We start from the raw sequence: 19,513 nt of genomic DNA on the forward strand, positions 1-19,513 counted from the left end.
CATCAGTCATTTCCCTCTCCCTCGCCCTCCCACCCCTACTTCCCCCTCCCTTCTCCCACTCCTTCTCCTTCTGTCCCCCTCTTTCTCCCTCTGTCCATCTTCCTTTGCATTCCTTTCCACTCTCTCCCTTTTCCTATCTCTCCCCTCCCTCTCCCTCCGTTCCCCCACCGCCCCCCCTCCCTGAACCTCCTTCAAACTCCCTCCACCTCTGTCCCCTTCCCCTACCTCCACCTTCTTCCCTCTCTTTCTCCTGCTTTCCCTCCCTCCACCCCCTCTGCCTCTTTCCCTCTCCCTCTCCCAGGACAACCTTTTACACTTCCATATTTCTAGACCAGTGTACTACGCTCTGTCAGTCCAAGTTTAGTCCACTCCTGTATCTGCCATTGCTCTGACTCTTCGATCATCTATCGCTGCCTTGGATCAGCCCATCACCCTCCCTCTCAACCCCTCTCAGAGAGGCACAGTTATCTTAGCCGTTCTGCGTCCTTTGCTCTTCCTGACGTGGAGAATTCTCACTTTGACAAATTGCCAGTGACTTTGACAACGCAACATTCATCTTTCTATTCTCTAACTTGAGGACCCAATTGGCACTCATTTTGGGATGACTCAAACATGAAGTAAGGATGTGCTGCTGAGGCTTTATAAGGCTTTTCTCAGACTGTATTTGAAGTATTTGGGCCATATCTAAGGAAGGATGAGCTGGTATTGGAGAGATAGAGAAGGTCCAGAGGAGGTTCCTGAGAGTGATCCCAGGAATGAAAAGATCAGCCTGTAAGAAGCATTGGAAAACTCAAAGCCTGTGTTCGATGGAAGGCCTGGATAGAGTGGATTTAGAGAGGATGTTGCCATTAGTAGGAGAGTCTAGGGTCTGAGGTTACAGCATCAGAATAAAGGAACATCCCTTTAGAACGGAAATGAGCAGGAATTTCTTTAGCCAGAGGGTGGTGAATCTGTGGAATTCATCGGCACAGGTGCCTGTGGAAGCCAAGTCATTGGGCGCATTTAAAGCAGAGGTCAATAGTTTCTTGATTGGTAAGGGAGTTGAGGGTTACAGAGAAAAGGTGAGAGAATAGGAATGAGAAAGATCAGCCATGACTGAATGGCGGAGCATACTTGATGGGCCAAATGGCCTATTTCCACTCTAAGTCATGGTTTTATGGTGCCTTGGCCTTTCCTGTGTGTGACAGGTTTGATCCCCAACACTGCCAAAGATCGTTTGCAGACATTAACACAAGGAATATATATTGCAGATTTTTATATGATGAAAAATCACACAATGGATTACAAACTTCACTATTAATGATCTGTGATCTCTCCGCCTTTCGTTGTGTTACACTGAATGTCCAGCTGTTGCTGAATTGCTCATGAGGCAGACATTAACTAACAAAACACACTGGCAATTGATTGACAAAATTATCTTCAGTATATCTGTAAATATATGCAAACTGGGTAACTCAAAGCACATGCAAACTACATTAAAGATGTGTACAAGAAGTATCCGATAATTAAATCCATTTATGTAACTTGGATTGCATACAAACCAACAAATCAAATCTGTAAAGCAAAAAACATAAGATCTACAGGAGGAAATCATTTCCCAATGGACCTTATGCATAGATTTGCATCAATACTTAGAACCATAGAACCAGAGAACGCTACAGCACAGAAAACAGGCCATTCGGTCCTTCTAGTCTGTGCCAAAACATTATTCCGCTAGTCCCATTGACCTTCATCCAGTCCATAACCCTCCAGACCTCTCCCATCCATGTACCTATCCAATTTATTCTTAAAACTTAAGAGTGAGCCCGCATTTATCATGTCAGATGGCAGCTCGTTCCACACTCCCATTACTCTGAGTGAAGAAATTCCCCATAATGTTCCCCCGAAACCTTTCCCCTTTCACCCTAAAGCCATGTCCTCTCATATTTATCTCTCCTAATCTAAGTGGAAAGGGTCTATTCACATTTACTCTGTCTTTACCCCTTATAATTTTGTAAACCTCTATCAAATCTCCCCGCATTCTTCTACGCTCCAAGGAATAAAGTCCCAACCTGTTCAATTGTTCCCTGTAACTCAACTCCTGAAGACCCGCAACATCCCAGTAAATCTTCTCTGCACTCTTTCAATCTTACTGATTTCCTTCGTATAGTTAGGTGACCAGAACTGTACACCTTTTTGTAAATGAGAAAGTTTAAAATTATTAATAAGATTTTTTTGTTAATTTCAAGACAGAAGCTGCTGTTTCTGATTGTTGTGGCCTTTCTCATCTTCCTTCCTAAAGGAAAAAGGGGAAGGGATTTGCTTCTAAACTCTTCAACCTTCTGAGGTGAAAGAGGCGCTGTTGTGCTTTTTTCACCACACAGCCGGGTGATATGTATGCCGAGGAATTTAAAGCTGTTCACCCTGTCAACCCCAGATCCATTGATGTCAATAGGGGTTAGGCTGTCTCTATTCCTCCTGTAATGCACAACCAGCTCTTTAGTTTTTGTGACACTGAGGGAGAAGTTGTTTTCTTGGCACCACTGTGTCAGGGTGATGACTTCTTGCAGGCTGCCTTATTATTATTTGAGGTTAGGCCAATCAGTGTAGTGTCGTCAGCAAATTTAATTAGCAGATTGGAGCTGTGGGTGGCGATATAGTCATGGGTATACAGAGAGTAAAGGAAGGGGCTTACGACACAGCCCTGAGGGGCACCTTTGTTGAGGGCCAGAGGGGCAGAAGTGAGGGAGCCCACTGTTACTACCTGCCAACAATCTGACAGGAAGTCCAGGATCCAGCTGCACAAGGCAGGGTGAAGGCTGAGGTCTCAGCTTCTTGTCAAGCCTGGCGGGAATTATGGTGATGAATGCTGAACTTTACACCAAGAACAGCATTCTCACATAAGCATCCTTAGATAATTTCTAAGTAAGTACATATTTGGCACAGCATTGTAGGACGAAGGGCCTGTGTTGTACTGTAGGCTTTCTGTGTTCCTATGTTTCTCCAGATGTGCAAGGACAGTGTGTAGAGCTGTGGCTATTGTGTCGTCTGTCGATCGGTTGTGTCAGTAGGCAAAGAATGGGGTTGAAGGGTTAATACATCAAACGGAATGTTGGCCTTCATTGCTAGAGGGATTGAATTCAAGAGCAGGGAGGTCATGCTGCAACTATACAGGGTACTGGTGAGGCCGCACCTGGAGTACTGTGTGCAGTTCTGGTCTCCATACTTGAGGAAGGATATACTGGCTTTGGAGGCAGTGCAGAGGAGGTTCACCAGGTTGATCCCAGAAATGAAGGGGTTAACCTATGAGGAGAGGTTAAATCGCCTGGGACTATACTCTCTGGAATTCAGAAGAATGAGAGGGGATCTTATAGAAACATACAAAATTTTGAAAGGGATAGATAAGATAGAAGTAGTAAAGTGGTTTCTATTGATAAGTGAGATTACAACTAGAGTGCATTGCCTCAAGATTCAGCGGAGAAGATTTAGGTCGGAGATGAGGAGAAACTGTTTTTCCCAGAGAGTGGTGAGTCTGTGGAATTCTCTGTCCAGGGAAGCAGTTGAGGCTTCTTCACTAAATATATTTAAGATACAGTTAGATAGATTTTTACATAGTAGGGGGATTAAGGGTTATGGGGAAAAGGCAGGTAGATGGAGCTGAGTTTATGGACAGATCAGCCATGACCTTATTGAATGGCGAGGCAGGCACGATGGGCCGGATGGCCTATTCCTGCTCCTATTTGTTATGTTCTTATGATGGAATAGCAGAGAAGATTCAATGGGCTGAATGGCCTATTTCTACTCCAAGGACTGAAGAAGGAATATGTTAGGAGAGGAGAGTGGGTCATGGGAAAAAGAGAAGGAGAAGGGACACACGAGGAAGGTGAAGAGAAGCGGGTAAGAGGGGAGCCAAATGGGGAATGGAAAAGAAGAGCAGGGGGAAGGGAGAAGCAACTATAACTTGCTGTTAGTCTTGCGGTAGAAAATATTCAAGAAATGCCAAAAATGCCCTCTTGAGCTCTTCCACCAGTTTTCTTAGCCAACTCAGTCTATTCCTTTCTGAATCCTTTTCGAGCTCCGGAATCTCACACCATTTTTCTTTTAGCAAAGCGTTCACCTCTTGATAGTTCTCCTCTTCATCAGTTTGACTTGTTCCCCTGCACTGGTTAAAGATCTTCACTTTCAGTTTACTCTCCAGCTGCAATACTGTCATTTTGGTTACAGTCTTACCAGTCAGCAACTCTTTCATGAATGCAATGGAGAAGTCCTTCTGGGTATTCACTGGGGTTACTTCCATCTCTTCAGGTGAACTAAGCACATCCAGCCTCCCTGATGAGGTACAGCAAGCAGCTGACCAGATCAGCCCAGGCACCTCAACCTTATTCTTCATTTTTCTCCTTGTGTATTTAGCAGAGCCCGTTACCACGTACATCCAGCTGCCAGCGTTGGAGCAGGTCTTCGCCAAATCTTTAATGCATCTCTCCGCATAATGATACCATTTCTTATTATCATCACCTGTCTGGGGGATCGCATTAGTGAGGGTGCAGCTGGCTTCTGGACTATCTTGTGCATTGAAGGTATACGGGTACAGATGTCCTCGATCATAACCTGATTTTTCATAATCTGTGTCCACTGCTTGTTTTGTACTGTTCTTGTTCTTGCTGGATTTCATTTCAGGACTGGCAGTCGGATCATCAATCTAAAACCAGCAGAAATTAGTCAACAGGAAATATTCACTATTTATAAAATTAGCTAAGAGAGGTCTCAATTAACTTCAGTTCCTCAATCAAGGGATCAGGGGTTATGGATACTCATGGCTAGTGGTGAACAAGGACTGATTGTAACCTGCCCAAAGATCACTTCTGGTCCTCTGTATGACTAGTTTTAACTAGTTTTCTAGTAGTTCCCATCAGTGGAGGACTCAGTGACCAGTGGTATGAGACGGAGGTGAGGAGATGGGGATGTTTATGGCAATAAGAGCCGATGGTGGTGGGTCACTCGTTGCCCATGGGAACAGGCAGAGGGTCATATATATATACAGGTGTCCCCCACTTTTCGAACGTTCGCTTTACGAAACCTCACTGTTACGAAAGACCTACATTAGTACCCTGTTTTTGCTTTCAGAAGGTGTTTTCACTGTGACGAAGAAAGGCAGTGCACGATAAAATCAGTGCGCGATAAAAGGCAGTGTGCGCCCCGAGCAGCCGCTCTGCCCCGGATTCGTTGCATTGAGCAGCCGTTAGCAAGATGAGTTCTAAGGTGTCGGAAAAGCATGAAAGAGTAAGGGTGTTACACTTAGCGTAAAACTAGACATAATTAAGTGTGAGGGATCCAGGAGTGTCTCTGTTAACTGTTTGAAGAGAGACAGAGAGAGTCATTTATCATCGATGGTTTGTTTTGAAAAGAGAGAGAGAGAGGGAGAGAGAGACGAAGATTAACGGTTGGACTGTCACGTCAGGGCACAAGAGGTAACTTTGGAGTTTTACTTTGGAGATAACACTGAGCAGCTCGAAGGTTGCTATGGTGACCGACAACACATTATTGATGTTACTTTCAAGGACTTGTTGCCTGCTTGCATGTCCTCACAGACAAAGGAAGGAGGGACTCTTTGAATGACAGGTGATGCTCAGCACAGGGAAATAAATAGGAGGTCAGATGATACAGACCTTTGACACATGATCTGGACACTGAATGAGCATTGTTGTGCCTGCAGAGAAAGTGGGTTTTGGAAGATCGATCAGGCGGATCGATCCAATTGCTCTGCCAGTGAAGGACAAGGTGTTGACTGGTGGGGAGTTGTCCATGTGTCCACCCTTGCCGGAGTGATAGCTCCACCACAGGAAACCAGTCCCCTTTGTTAAAGTCACAGTTGGTGACTTGTGAAAGATTTCACAGGACGACGAGAAGATTGACAGCAACAGCTCACCTGAAGACTCAACTCACTCTCTCTCTCTCTCCATCGCTACTCGACTAAATACCACGAACTGAACTGAACTGAACTTTACTCAACATCGTAAGACTGTGTCTTTTTACCCCTAGACTTAAAGAAGCTTGGTTTTTTCATACATCTATTTCCACACTTACTGATTTACCTGCTTATATATAATCATTGCTAACCTGTTTGATTTATTTACGTTGATATTTATGGTATTGCATACTTATTAATAAATATTATTAGTTTATAGCAATACTAGACTCCAAAGTATTTTCCATCTCTGCTGGTTCTTTATTCCCGTCACGGGGTTCGTGACACTTGTCATAAAATTCAGTAAGACTATGGGTGATCTTTCATTTCTGTGTCATTTTCCTGCATGAATCTAATATCCATGACTTTCCTTACTATGTACAAGTATATCGCTCTTAGAATATTTCAAACACTGACACTGAATGTACGTTGGTCCCAATTCCAATATCTGCAGTCTCCTGTCTCTAAACTGTTCAGTTTTCAACCAATTTATAAACAGTTAGTTCCTTTACACACACTAATACATGCAAACTTACACTCACATACAAAGTGTTCCACACTCATTCTTTCACTCACACACACACACTCATACCAACTCTCCTCTCTCGCTCTCTTTCAGATACACACACACGCACACTTTCTCTCTCACACACACGTACACATACAAATGTATTTTCTCTCTCTCTCTCTCTCTCGCGCACACACACACACACACACACACACACACACACTCTGCAATCCTGTAGTTCCTATGAATTTATAACTTTTGTAAAGTGTAATGTGACAAAATGGAACCTGTGTGATCCCAGGTTTGGAAAGAGGCTTACAAGGAATCTGTGTGTGTTTTATATCAAAGTGTATGGTTAAGGCAGGAATGTTTTGGCGGCAGAGAAAAACAGGACAGAGCTGTCATGGGGGAAGAAGCCTATAAAGACAAATGAACTGATAGGAGAAGAAATGCCAGAAACTAGAGACAGATCCAGGTAAGGAAGGAATGTTATGGGACAGAACAAACTAATTACTGGTCCCTGTAAAACTATAAAAGTGGTTTGATTTGAGCTATAAGATTAAAGCTCCCTACCAACTTAACATATGGAGGTAGACTTTCCTTGCAAGTAATAAATGCGCATATAATTTGATCCACTCTGAATTTGTTGAAGTTTGTTACTGTAAATTAGAAGACCTAGCTGAATGGTAGATGACAGAATTTGGAAGTTCCTCCAAGAATCGCCTGACTAGGTGTGACAGTGGCTGAGAGAATCCCGAGGATGGGACTGTCTGGGGTAAACCTGCTCAAAAGTAGCAATCGCCAAAAAAAGAAAGTTACTTTCACTTCTGCAGATTCTCCCTATTGGCAGCCAGACTTCAGTTCTGTCTTCCTTTTGCCCTATACACTGTGATCAAAGCTATGGCCTTGTGTGGATCAGTTTCTCTCACTCTGATTCCAATGCATTTGGCATGACAACAGTTACTTTGAGAAATAAAAAAGGTGAATAATTCATGTCAACTTAGCGTCTGAAACATGTGGAAAAAGGTGAGCAAACAAATTGAATGGTTCAGTGTAGGAAACACTTACTCAGGTTGGCCTAGTGTTAGTGTTGTCTGGAATTTTACTGAGGTAACATGAGAAAGCAAATTCGTAAACCATCCAATAATGAAAGGGTGGCAGAACTAAATACTGAAATGTATTAAACTCTACAAGGCACTGTTGTGAAAACTAGTAAGTTGGTGGAATATTGGTAAACGTAAATAGTACAAAAAAAAATAAAGTAAAAGATGGGGCATGGTGATACTTTTGCTGATCCAAAAAGAAAAACTTAACGATTTGTAGACGCAGGGGAGTATGGATTTGACTTACTGTATGTATCGGTTTCAGTTCCAGTGTGAAAAGCTGGTTAAAGAAAGGAATAAACAGGAGGAAGCAGCCCGGTAGCTGAGACCAGAGTGGAGGGGCTGAAGAAACAGTGTAGTGACTTAAAGACAGCTATGAATGTGATACAAGAAATCGGTACATGAAAAGTAATGCAACACTGGAGATCATACAAACTCTTTAACAGATGCAAAAGCTGCAGAGCCAACTTGCTGCACAGAGAGGAGTAATATATGCTTTTGGATCTGGAAGAGGGCAGCAAGGTGAATATGGAAATATGAATTGGAGTGGTTTAGCAGATAGGATGATCAGATATGGTTATGATGAGAACTCTCCTTCTGAGGGCCCCCAGCCAACATACAACCAAGAAGATCCTGTGTTACCGTCCGCATGATTGCCCCTGCCCCCAGTTACTATCAGAGAGGGTGGAGCAGGGGAAGGAACCCTAAACCAAAATATAACATACACTACTCCGTTTGGGCCATGGCAGATGGGGGATATTGCTGAGGATATAAGTACCCGGGGAAGATTTTATAGAGCTGTTTCAAGAGAGCAATGCACAATCTGCTCTCTGGTAATGTTTAATTGTGCATGATAAATAACTTAGAACATTTCTTTATCTTAAAGTATTAAAAATAACTTATTTCCTCAATTTTGTCTGATTGTAACTGAAAAGCCTGTTAATGGTTTAACCTTTAGAAATTTTCTGGAATGATTTAAAGCGTGAATGGTTGGAGCATGAGAGAGAGAGAGAGAGACAGGCAGACAGAGCGGGAGAGGGATATGGGAAAAAAGCAAAGCAATTAATCTTGTGCTTTAGACCAGAGTGAAATAATTTATTCTGGAGTGAATTCGCTTTTGTGTTTTAAAAATGTGTTAATATGTCAGGACCCCCATGCAGCAGTTTTTCCCTCCATGGTTACTTGTAAAATGTGTGAAACCTGAGAATTCACTGTTCATTTCAGCTTTGCAGTTATTTGTGAAGGTTCTGGAGGAAGAAAGGTACAAGCATGGATTTTGTTCTGTCTTGTCTGTGGTTTTTGAGTTGTGTTTCTTTATCTGTTTTCCATGTGATTGATTTAGAGAAACTCTGATTACACACTGGCCATCTGGAATCTAGGTTAAGAAAATGGAAAGTTGAGCACCTGTATTTCAGCTATGCTATGTCCACATTTCTGAGGGAAATAGGATTTGGGGAAATTGCTCATTGATAGACAGTTAAATTGGGAATTTCAATTAACAATTTTGCGAAGTTTGGAATATTTGGGTTAAATCCTAAAAGTTGCTTCGCTAACAGGACTCACACAAAATGCTGGTAAAACAAAGCAGGCCAGGAGGCATTTATGAGAAGGAGTACAGTCGACGTTTTGGGCCTAGACCCTTCGTCAGGACTAACTGAAGGAAGAGATAGTAAGAGATTTGAAAGTGGGAGGGGGAGGGGGAGATCCGAAATGACAGGAGAAGACAGTTGGGGGAGGGATGAAGCTAAGAGCTGTAAAATTGTTTGGCAAAAGGGTACAAGGCTGGAGAAGGGGGAGGATCATGGGACGGGAGGCCTAAGGAGAAAGAAAGGGGGAGGGGAGCCCAGAGAAAGATGGAGAGCAGGCAAGGAGTGATTGTGAGAGGGACAGAGAGAGGAAAAGGGGTGGGGGAGGAATAATAAATAAATAAATAAGGGATGGGGTAAGAAGCGGAAGAGGTGCATTAACGGAAGTTAGAGAAATCAATGTTCATGCCGTCAGGTTGGAGGCTACCCAGACGGAATATAAGGTATTGTTCCTCCAACCTGAGTGTGGCTTCACCTTGACAGTAGAGGAGGCCCGAAACGTCAACTGTACTTCTTTCTATAGATGCTGCCTGGCCTGCTGCGTTCACCAGCATTTTGTGTGCGTTGCTTGAATTTCCAGCATCTGCAGATTTTCTCGTGTTTGCATCACTAACAAGACTGCTTTCTTTTATAGAACAATAAAATATTTTACTCAATACTTTTGACATATTGACTTTGAGTTTAATGCAATCAGTGTTTTGGCATGTAAATTGCAAATGAAGGAAGGTAAGGAGTTTCCCAGGGACTCGACTCTAATACAGTCCATCATTAACCTCCTGTCGACTTCCCCAAGCAAGGGAGCTGGTGAGCAGGACTGCCTCACCTTTTACATAAACTAACTAAGAAAGACCATAAAGTATCAAAGCAGATTATATGACCAGAAGTTCATTGTCTCGGACATACCCTATCCCTGTCGTTGATTAAGACTCGGATTGAAGCAATATTTCAAGTTGCAGAACAAATCTATAGCCAATGTATTACTTGAGCTTTACAGAATCAGGGAAATCAGGGGTTCATACCCTGGCATCAGTTCGCCCCTTTGTACACTTACAGATGGACTTTACTGATCTGCCTCAATGGGAAGGGTCTAAATATGTATTAGTCATTTTAGATGTCTTCTCACGATGGGTTGAAGCATTTCCTTGTTGAACAAATGATGCAGTTACAGTGGCGAAATGTTTGTTAAAGAAAATAATCCCGCAATTTGGGATCACCTGGACACAATCTAGAGACAATGGTAGCCGTTTCACTGGTAAAGTCATTAAATTAATATGCAAGGCCTTACAGGTGGATCAACATTTCCATTGTAGCTCAATCAGCAGGCCTAGCGGAAAGGATGAAATGAACAATTAAAACAAATTTAGTAAAATGTATGAGAAAACAGGACTGAAGTGGAAACAGGTTCTGTTTTTGGTTCTGATGACTTTTCAAGCTATTGCTAGTAGAACCATTGGCTTGTCCCTACACTAAATCACAATGGGATGGCCCTTGTGTAACACAGATACGCCATGGGAAGTTAAGCAGATGGATGTAAATAACCTGGATTCTGAGCCGTTGCATTACTCTAAAAAAAAACCAAATATCATCAACAGTTAAAGGAAGCCCAGCAAGCAGCAGCAGACGATAAGTCCCACAACATCGAGCCTGGAGATTTCGTGGTGATACAGACATTTGAAAGAAATAATTATTTGAAGAACCATTTCAAATGTTGCTGGTTACCAATACAACGATCAAGGTAAGAGAAAAGCCGTCACCAGTTCATGCCTCTGACTGTAAGAAGTGCATAACGATGTAAAAAACACAAAGTCCTAATGACAGCAGTTGGATTAGCACGTGTCCTTTCTCTGACAGGTGTAACTGCCTTGAGTGCTTTCCTACGAATGACTTACGACATGCAAACAGGACCAATATCTCAAGCTGCTGGGTTTGTAGAAATGGGTGAGTCCCTTTTACCCGTACCCTTTAGTGAAACAGAGATGAATTGTTACTCGATTTGGTCCAAGCCTGCTGCCCTGGAAATGTTCGGTACATGATAGGACTCAAAAACACAGACCCCCTTGCTCCCCTTTTCAGCGCAAGAATGTCACTGGGGGAAGATGAGGATATTAATTTGGAAACAAGTGATTTAGAGGATGGTATATACCTCCATACGACAATGCTAAGCCCTGGGTAAATAGAGTCATTCTTGTCCTTGGGGAAAGGTAACATTTGCCTATGGAACTGGTAAAGCAGCACGGGAACTGATTAACATGGCACCAGCACTGGAAAAAGTTAACAAGTGAAACTGCACATGCTCTTGATCGAATAAACAATATCTAAATTGTTGGCAGAATCGACGGTGGTCTGTACAATAGCATTGCAAACCGAAGGGCTTTGGACTTTGTTTTATCCAAAAAAGGAGGCAAGTGTGTCCTGATTGGACAAGAACATTGTATTTACATACCAGATGAATCCGAAGACATAACTCACTTTGTGTTCAATCCAAGAGGGCACCAAACAATGGGAGATCAGTTTCACAATTATAACTCTCTAGGAAGGGGATGGTGGGCAACTATTCTACCTTATGGTATAATCATTGGTACAATAATAATAGCTGTAATTGTTTTGTGAATTTTGTGCAGTATAGTAGGACTAAAAAGGAGAGGATATTGAAAATAGGTATCTGGCGGTGTGGACTAGAAAAATGGATTTTGCCTAACTGAAGTTCTGAGACTATATCATTATAGTAATGTTTAAAATCACTTTGATTACTGTACTCATACCTTAACAGTTGTGTATTGGAGATAATTTTATTATCATGATCTGACAAACGAGGGCAAATGTGGAAATACAGTATATCAGTAACCTTGAAATCTTTATCAATTTATAACTTCTGTAAAATGCAATGTGACAAAATGGAACCTGTGTGATTTCAGAGTGCTTTGCTAGTTTGGACGGAGGCTTACAAGAAGTCTGTATGTGTTTTATATCAAGATGTATGTTTATGGCAGGAATGTTTTGACAACAGAGTAAAAGAAGACAGAGCTGTCATGGGGGAAGGAGCCTCTAAAGGCAATTAGACTGATTGGCGAATAGATGCCAGGAACCAGAGATGGTTCCAGATAAGGAAGAAATGTTATGGAATGGAACAACCTAATTACTGGTCTCTGTAAAAGTGGTTTATTTGAGCTACTAACTTAATATAGGGAAGCAGACTTACCTTGTAAGTAAATAATAAATAAGCCTATCATTTGATCCACTCTGAATTTTTTGCAGTTGGTTACTGTATAGTAGAAGACCTAGCTGATCAGTACACAACAACACTCACACTATTACACACACTGTCACACATACACGCACAAATACACACTCACACTCACAAACACATGCACGCATGTACACACGTATACACACACCAACTCCCTTTCTCACTCACACACACACACACAAAATTTCTCTTGCTGTCTCATACACATACAGAGGAAGTCTCTGTATTTCCTGACTCAACTTGTCGCAGATCAGTAATGAGATCTTCTCAAAGTTCAAAGTTACCATATACTAAATAGAGATTCATTTTCTTGCAGTTATTGACTGGGAAAAAAGAAATACAAGAGAATTTTAAGAAAAAAGACTGATAAACAATCAATGTAGAAAAGAAGTCAAACTGTGCAAATACAGATAGTACAGTACTGACAACATGAGCTGTAAAGAGTTCTTGAAAGTGAGTCTTCAGGTTGTAGAATCAGTTCAGAGTTGAGGTGAGTGAAGTTGTCCACACTGGTTCAGGAGCCTGATGTTTAAAGGGCAATAGCTGTTCCTGAACCTGGTGGTGTGGGACCTAAGGCTGCAGTACCTCCTGCCCAAGGTAGCAGTGTGAAGAGAGCATGGCATGGTGGGATGCCTTGATGATGGATGCTGTTTTCTTGTGGCAGCAATCCCTGTAAATGTACTCAAAGGTGGGGTGGGCTTTGGCTGTGATAGACTGGATTGGATCCCCAACTCTCTGTAACCTTTCTAATCCTGACCATTTGTGTTTCCATACCAGACCAGGATGCAAAGAGTCAGGATACTCTCCACTCTCCATCTGTAGAAGTTTCTCAGATCTTTAGAGGTCATGTCATGTCATGTCGAATCTGCACAGGTGAGGTTTAGGGTGGGAATTCTGCCCTTGAAATAAGCAGAGAGCTTTGAGAATTTCCTGATGAGGGAATGGAGGGGCATAGGGACTGGACAGCCACCTGATGGTGATGGGGAGGGTTATAGGGACTGGATATCCACCTGAAGGGGATGGAGGGGTTATAGGGACTGGACAGCCAGCTGATGGTGATGGGGAGGGTTATAGGGACTGGACAGCCACCTGATGGTGATGGGGGTGTTATAGGGACTGGACAGCCACCTGATGGGGATAGGGGGGCTATAGGGACTGGACATCCACTTGATGGGGATGGGGGTGTTATAGGGACTGGACAGCCACCTGATGGTGCTGGGGAGGGTTATAGGGACTGGACAGCCACCTGATGGTGATGGGGAGGGTTATAGGGACTGGACAGCCACCTGATGGGGATGGGGGGGTTATAGGGACTGGACACTCACCTGATGGGGATGGGGGTGTTATAGGGATTGGACATCTACCTGAAGGGGATGGGGGAGTAATAGGGACTGGACATCCACCTGATGGGGAACAGGGAGGTTATAGAGACTGGACACCCACCTGATGGTGATGGGGGTGTTATAGGGACTGGACATCCACCTGATGGGAATGGGGGTGTTATAGGGACTGGACAGCCCCCTGATGGGGATGGGGGAGGTTATAGGGACTGGACATCCACCTGATGGTGATGGGGGTGTTATAGGGACTGGACATCCACCTGATGGGAATAGGGGGGTTATAGGGACTGGACATCCACCTGATGGGAATAGGGGGGTTATAGGGACTGGACACCCACCTGATGGGGATGGGGGTGTTATAGGGATTGGACATCCACCTGAAGGGGATGGGGGAGTAATAGGGACTGGACATCCACCTGATGGGGAACAGGGAGGTTATAGGGACTGGACACCCACCTGATGGTGATGGGGGTGTTATAGGGACTGGACATCCACCTGATGGGAATAGGGGGGTTATAGGGACTGGACATCCACCTGATGGGGAACAGGGAGGTTATAGGGACTGGACATCCACCTGATGGTGATGGGGGTGTTATAGGGACTGGACATCCACCTGATGGGAATAGGGGGGTTATAGGGACTGGACATCCACCTGATGGGGATGGGGGAGGCTATAGGGACTGGACATCCACCGGATGGGGGTGTTATAGGGACTGGACAGCCACCTGATGAGGATAGGGGAGGTTATAGGGACTGGACATCCACCTGATGGGGATGGGGGTGTTATAGGGACTGGACATCCACCTGATGGGGATGAGGGTGTTATAGGGACTGGACATCCACCTGATGGGGATGGGGAGGGTTATAGAGACTGGACAACCACCTGATGGGAATAGGAGGGTTATAGAGACTGGACAACCACCTGATGGGGATGGACGAATGAGGGGGGACCTCACTGAAACCAATAGAATGGTGAAAGGCCTCAATAGAGTGGATGTTAGAGGATATTTCTATGGTGGGAGAGTCTAAGGCCAGATGACATAGCCTCAGAATAGAAAATCGTCCTTTTAGAATGGAGATGAGGAGGAATATCTTTAGCCAGAGAGCAGTGAATCTATAGAATTCATTGCCAGAAGCTGTGGGGGACATGTCTTTATGTATATTTAGGGCGGAGGTTGATAGGTTCTTGATTGGTCAGGGCATGAAGGGATGTGGGGGAAAGACAGGATCTTGAGAGGAAAAATGGATCAACCACTGGCAGAGCAGACTTGATGGGCCAAATGGCCTAATTCTGCTCCTGTATCTTATGGTCTTATGGTCAGGTAGCTTGGCATGGACTCGATGGGCTCAAGGTCCTGCTCTTGTTTCTGCTTCTGCAGTGCTCTGTGACTCTACATAACTGCACGTCTTGGGAAAACAGAAACTTGCAGGAAATAATGTGGCTGGAAGGAGAACAAGCAACCTCCACACAGATATCGGCAGAATCTGGATCGAACCCGAGTCTCTGGCAGTCTGAGGCAATGGTTCTACTCACGGTTCCACCGTGCCTCTCCTTGACTGCGCTTTTGTATGCAAAAAAAAACGATGCCCATGGGGACACAAACCTTAGCTGCTGCTGTATCTCACCTGAGGCTCATAAAACCAGTCACAGGGTCTCTGAATTTCCACCATGTCCCTGGCCCTCAGATACGTGTAGGCGGAGTAGACTGGGATCCTCAGGTCTGTCCGGTACAAAGTGGCGAAGTGATAGCGGTTCTCCTTCATCTGACAGATCCTGACCAGGTTGCCCATGTTTTCGAATCCCTGCGGTGGGATCCCGTCCTTGAAGAAAGAGTGACATTCCTGGAAGTTTTGAACCACCGTCCCCTGCACTGTCCCTGGGTGGGAGGTAGCCAGGAGCAGGAACCAGACCAGAGCGCCGAGCCCAATGGCCATGCTGAGCAGAGGGGGCTTCAACCCGTGGTTGACAAGCCGACGATCTGTGTCACTGCAGTTTCCCGGGGGTAAGTTCTGCAAGACGGAACCTTCTGGAATGAGGGAGCACAAAGCAGAGTGAGCCACTCATTCAGGCTCCTCTGTTCTAGTTTTATATGGCGAGAGGGAAGAAACTCACTGTTCCTTCCGAGAATAGTGATTGCTGACGTGAGCAAAGTCAGCAGATTTCTGCTGCCCGGTCTGCTGAAAATGCTGAGCCCATGCAACTGGGGCCGGCTTTGGGGAGTGACTTCAGTGCTTCCTTATGCATCACTGTCCCAGTGAGGAGGCCATCAAAGTTCAAAGTAAACTTATTATTGAAGTATGTAAATAAACAGGTAGACAGCAGATAAATAATACTGAGAACATGAAGCTCTGGAGTCGTTTAAAGTGAGTCTGTGGAATCAGTTCGGTGTTGAGGTGAGTGAAGTTATCCATGCTGGTAGCCGAGAGGTAATAACTGGTCATGAACCTGGTGGTGTGCGACCTAAAGCTCCTGGTGGCAGCAGTGAGAAGAGAGCACGGCCTGGATGGTGGGGGTCCTTGACAATGGACGCTGCACCCTGTAGATCTGCTCAGAGATGGGGAGGGCTTTTCCTCTGATGGGCTGGGCTGTATCCACCACTTTTTGTCAGCTTTCCCATCCTTGGGCATTGGTGTTTGCATAGCAGACTGTGAGGCATCCATTCAGGTTAGTCTCCACTGCGCATCTGTAGGGATTTGTCAAAGTCTTACAAACCCCATTTCCAGAAAAGTTGGGATATTTTCCAAAATGCAATAAGAACAACAATCTGTGATATGTTAATTCATGTGAACTTTTATTTAACTGACAAAAGTACAAAGAAAAGATTTTCAATACTTTTACTGACCAACTTAATTGTATTTTGTAAACATACACAAATTTAGAATTTGATGGCTGCAACACACTCAACAAAAGTTGGGACAGAGTTAAAATAAGATAGAAAAGTGCACAGAATATTCAAATATCAGTTCAAAAGGAACATTGCTCAATGCAAGATTGCAGAGAACTTAGGTCTTTCAACATCTGCAGTACATAATATTGTGAAAAGATTCAGAGAATTCAGAGACATCTCAGTGCGTAAAGGGCAAGGTCGGAAACCACTGTTGAATGCATGTGATCTTCGAGCCCTCAGGCGGCACTGCCTAAGAAACCGTCATGCTACTGTGACAATTATAGCCACCTGGGCTCGGGAGTACTTCGGAAAACCATTGTCACTCAACACAGTCCGTCGCTGCATCCAGAAATGCAACTTGAGACTGTATTACGCAAGGAGGAAGCCATATATCAACTCTATGCAGAAACCCCGGCGAGTTCTCTGGGCCCAAGCTCATCTCAGATGGACCGAAAGACTGTGGAACCGTGTGCTGTGGTCAGATGAGTCCACATTTCAGCTAGTTTTCCGAAAAAACAGGCGTCCAGTTCTCCGTGCCAAAGATGAAAACAACCATCCAGATTGTTATCAGCGAAAGGTGCAAAAGCCAGCATCTGTGATGGTACGGGGGTGCATCAGTGCCCATGGCATGGGTGAGTTGCATGTATGTAAAGGTACCATTGACTCTGAGGCGTATATTAGGATTTTAGAGAGACATATGTTGCCATCAAGGCGACGTCTCTTCCTGGGACGTCCATGCTTATTTCAGCAGGACAATGCCAGACCACATTCTGCACAGGCTACAACAGCGTGGCTTTGTAGACACAGAGTGCGTGTGCTTGACTGGCCTGCTGCCAGTCCAGATCTATCTCCTATTGAAAACGTATGGCGCATTATGAAGAGGAGAATCAGACAACGGAGACCACGGACTGTTGAGCAGCTGAAGTCTTATATCAAGCAAGAATGGACAAAATTTCCAATTGCAAATCTACTACAATTAGTATCAGTTCCAAAACGATTAAAAAGTGTTATTAAAAGGAAAGGTGATGTAACACAATGGTAATCATGCCTCTGTTCCAACTTTTGTTGAGTGTGTTGCAGCCATCAAATTCTAAATTTGTGTATGTTTACAAAATACAATTAAGTTGGTCAGTAAAAGTATTGAAAATCTTTTCTTTGTACTTTTGTCAGTTAAATAAAGGTTCACATGAATTAACATATTGTAGCGGTGTGCTACACACAGCGCTAGAATAATGACGCGTAGTCAGTGAGTTGGAGTTGCGATAAAAGAGATTTATTCAAACTTCGCAGCCTTCTTTAAAGCCTTCCCGTTCCCGCCCTTCCCAGGTGGGACTGCCGTGGGGAATGCATATTCGCAGACCCTTCCCGCGTGCGGGATTTTCCCCCTGCTGGCGAAGACGGCCTGGCGCCCTTTTTGGGGCCAGCCCTCTGCCTGCGCGCGCTGTTTTGTGAGCCGGTTCGTGTGTGCTAGAAAGTGGGTCGCTACATAACGCCCCCCCCCCAGAACCGGCGATGCATTCCCAGTGTCCACAGTCTGGATCGGCTTCTGCTTTGGTGGTCTGCCTCTGCGCCGCAGTGCCTGAGCCCGGACCGGCTGCGCCAAGTCCACATGGGCCGGTTTGAGTCGGACCACTGTGAAAACCTCTCCTCTTCCCCCAATGTCCAGCACGAACGTGGACCCGTTGTTCTTGATCACTTTAAACGGCCCCATGTAGGGCCGCTGTAGCGGTGCCCGGTGTCTGCCCCGTTGTACTAAAAGAAACTTACAATTCTGCAGGTCTTTGGGTACGCAGGGTGGGCTCTGTCCGTGCTGTGAAGTGGGTATGGGGGCCAGGTTACCGAGCCTCTCACGCAGTCTGTCCAGGACTGCTGTGGGTTCTTCCTCTTGCCCCCTTGGGGCTCAACCCTCCTGGGACTACCAGCGGTGCGCCGTACACCAACTCAGCCGATGATGTGTGCAGATCCTTCTTGGGCACCATGCGGATTCCGAGCAGGACCCAGGGAAGTTTGTCCACCCAGTTAGGCCCTTCCAGGCGGGCCATGGGAGCCGACTTTATGTGGCGGTGGAAGCACTGCACTAGTCTGTTCGACTGTGGGTGGTAGGCAGTTGTGTGGTGTAGCTGTGTTCCTAAAAGGCTGGCCATAGCTGACCACAGGCTGGAGGTGAACTGGGCGTCCCTGTCGGAGGTAATGTGGGCTGGTACCCCGAAGCGTGCTACCCAGGTTGCGATCAGTGCTGGGGCGCAGGATTCGGAGGTGGTGTCGGTGAGCGGGACTGCCTCTGGCCATCTGGTGAACCGGTCTATCATAGTTAGGAGGTACCGCGCTCCTCGCGACACTGGCAGGGGCCCCACAATATCCACATGAATGTGGTCGAACCGCTGCGGCAGAGCCTTGGTGTGCCGCTGCACCTTGGCCGTTTGGCACTGCATGCACGTTCTGGCCCATTCACTGACCTGTTTACGAAGTCCATGCCACACGAACCTGTTGGCGACCAGCCGGACGGTTGTCCTGATGGAGGGACGCGCTAAGTTGTGGATGGACTCGAAAACTCGCTGCCACCAGGCTACTGGGATGACGGGGCGGGGGTGGCCGGTAGCGACGTCACATAGTAGGGTCCTTTCACCTGGGCCTACGGGGAGGTCTTGGAGCTGCAAACCGGAGACTGCAGTCCTGTAACTGGGGATCTCAGCGTCTGTCTGCTGTGCCTCTGCCAGCGCTGCATAGTCCACCCCCTGGGACAGGGCCTGTATGGTCGGTCTGGAAAGTGCGTCCGCCACGACGTTGTCCTTTCCCGAGACATGCTGGATGTCCGTCGTGTACTCGGAGATGTAGGACAGATGCCACTGCTGGCGAGGCGACCAGGGGTCGGACACCTTCATGAACTCAAGGGTAAG

At 45.3% G+C, this 19,513-nt stretch overlaps 1 protein-coding gene across 1 annotated transcript; it reads right to left on the reverse strand.

The window, feature by feature from the left end:
• Positions 1–1,240: 1,240 nt before the first annotated feature.
• LOC140202263 (endonuclease domain-containing 1 protein-like) lies at positions 1,241–15,810 on the reverse strand. Its single transcript, XM_072267147.1, has 2 exons — positions 15,355–15,810; positions 1,241–4,678 (listed from the first exon to the last, which is right to left on the reverse strand). Exons 1-2 carry the CDS (start codon positions 15,661–15,663, stop codon positions 3,947–3,949), a joined length of 1,041 nt encoding a protein of 346 aa, XP_072123248.1. The 5' UTR covers positions 15,664–15,810; the 3' UTR covers positions 1,241–3,946.
• Between the last annotated feature and the right edge of the window lie 3,703 nt (positions 15,811–19,513).

Source organism: Mobula birostris, chromosome 8 (assembly GCF_030028105.1).
Source record: "Mobula birostris isolate sMobBir1 chromosome 8, sMobBir1.hap1, whole genome shotgun sequence".
Lineage (NCBI taxonomy): Eukaryota > Metazoa > Chordata > Chondrichthyes > Myliobatiformes > Myliobatidae > Mobula > Mobula birostris.

What these genes read in the sequence shown, in the direction of transcription:
- LOC140202263 (XM_072267147.1), bottom strand. Translation starts at nt 15,663, where the DNA reads ATGGCCATTGGGCTCGGCGCTCTGGTCTGGTTCCTGCTCCTGGCTACC. An exon ending in ACTGGTTTTATGAGCCTCAG is followed by an intron (nt 4,679 to 15,354) that starts GTGAGATACAGC and finishes TGCTGGTTTTAG; the next exon opens with ATTGATGATCCGACTGCCAG.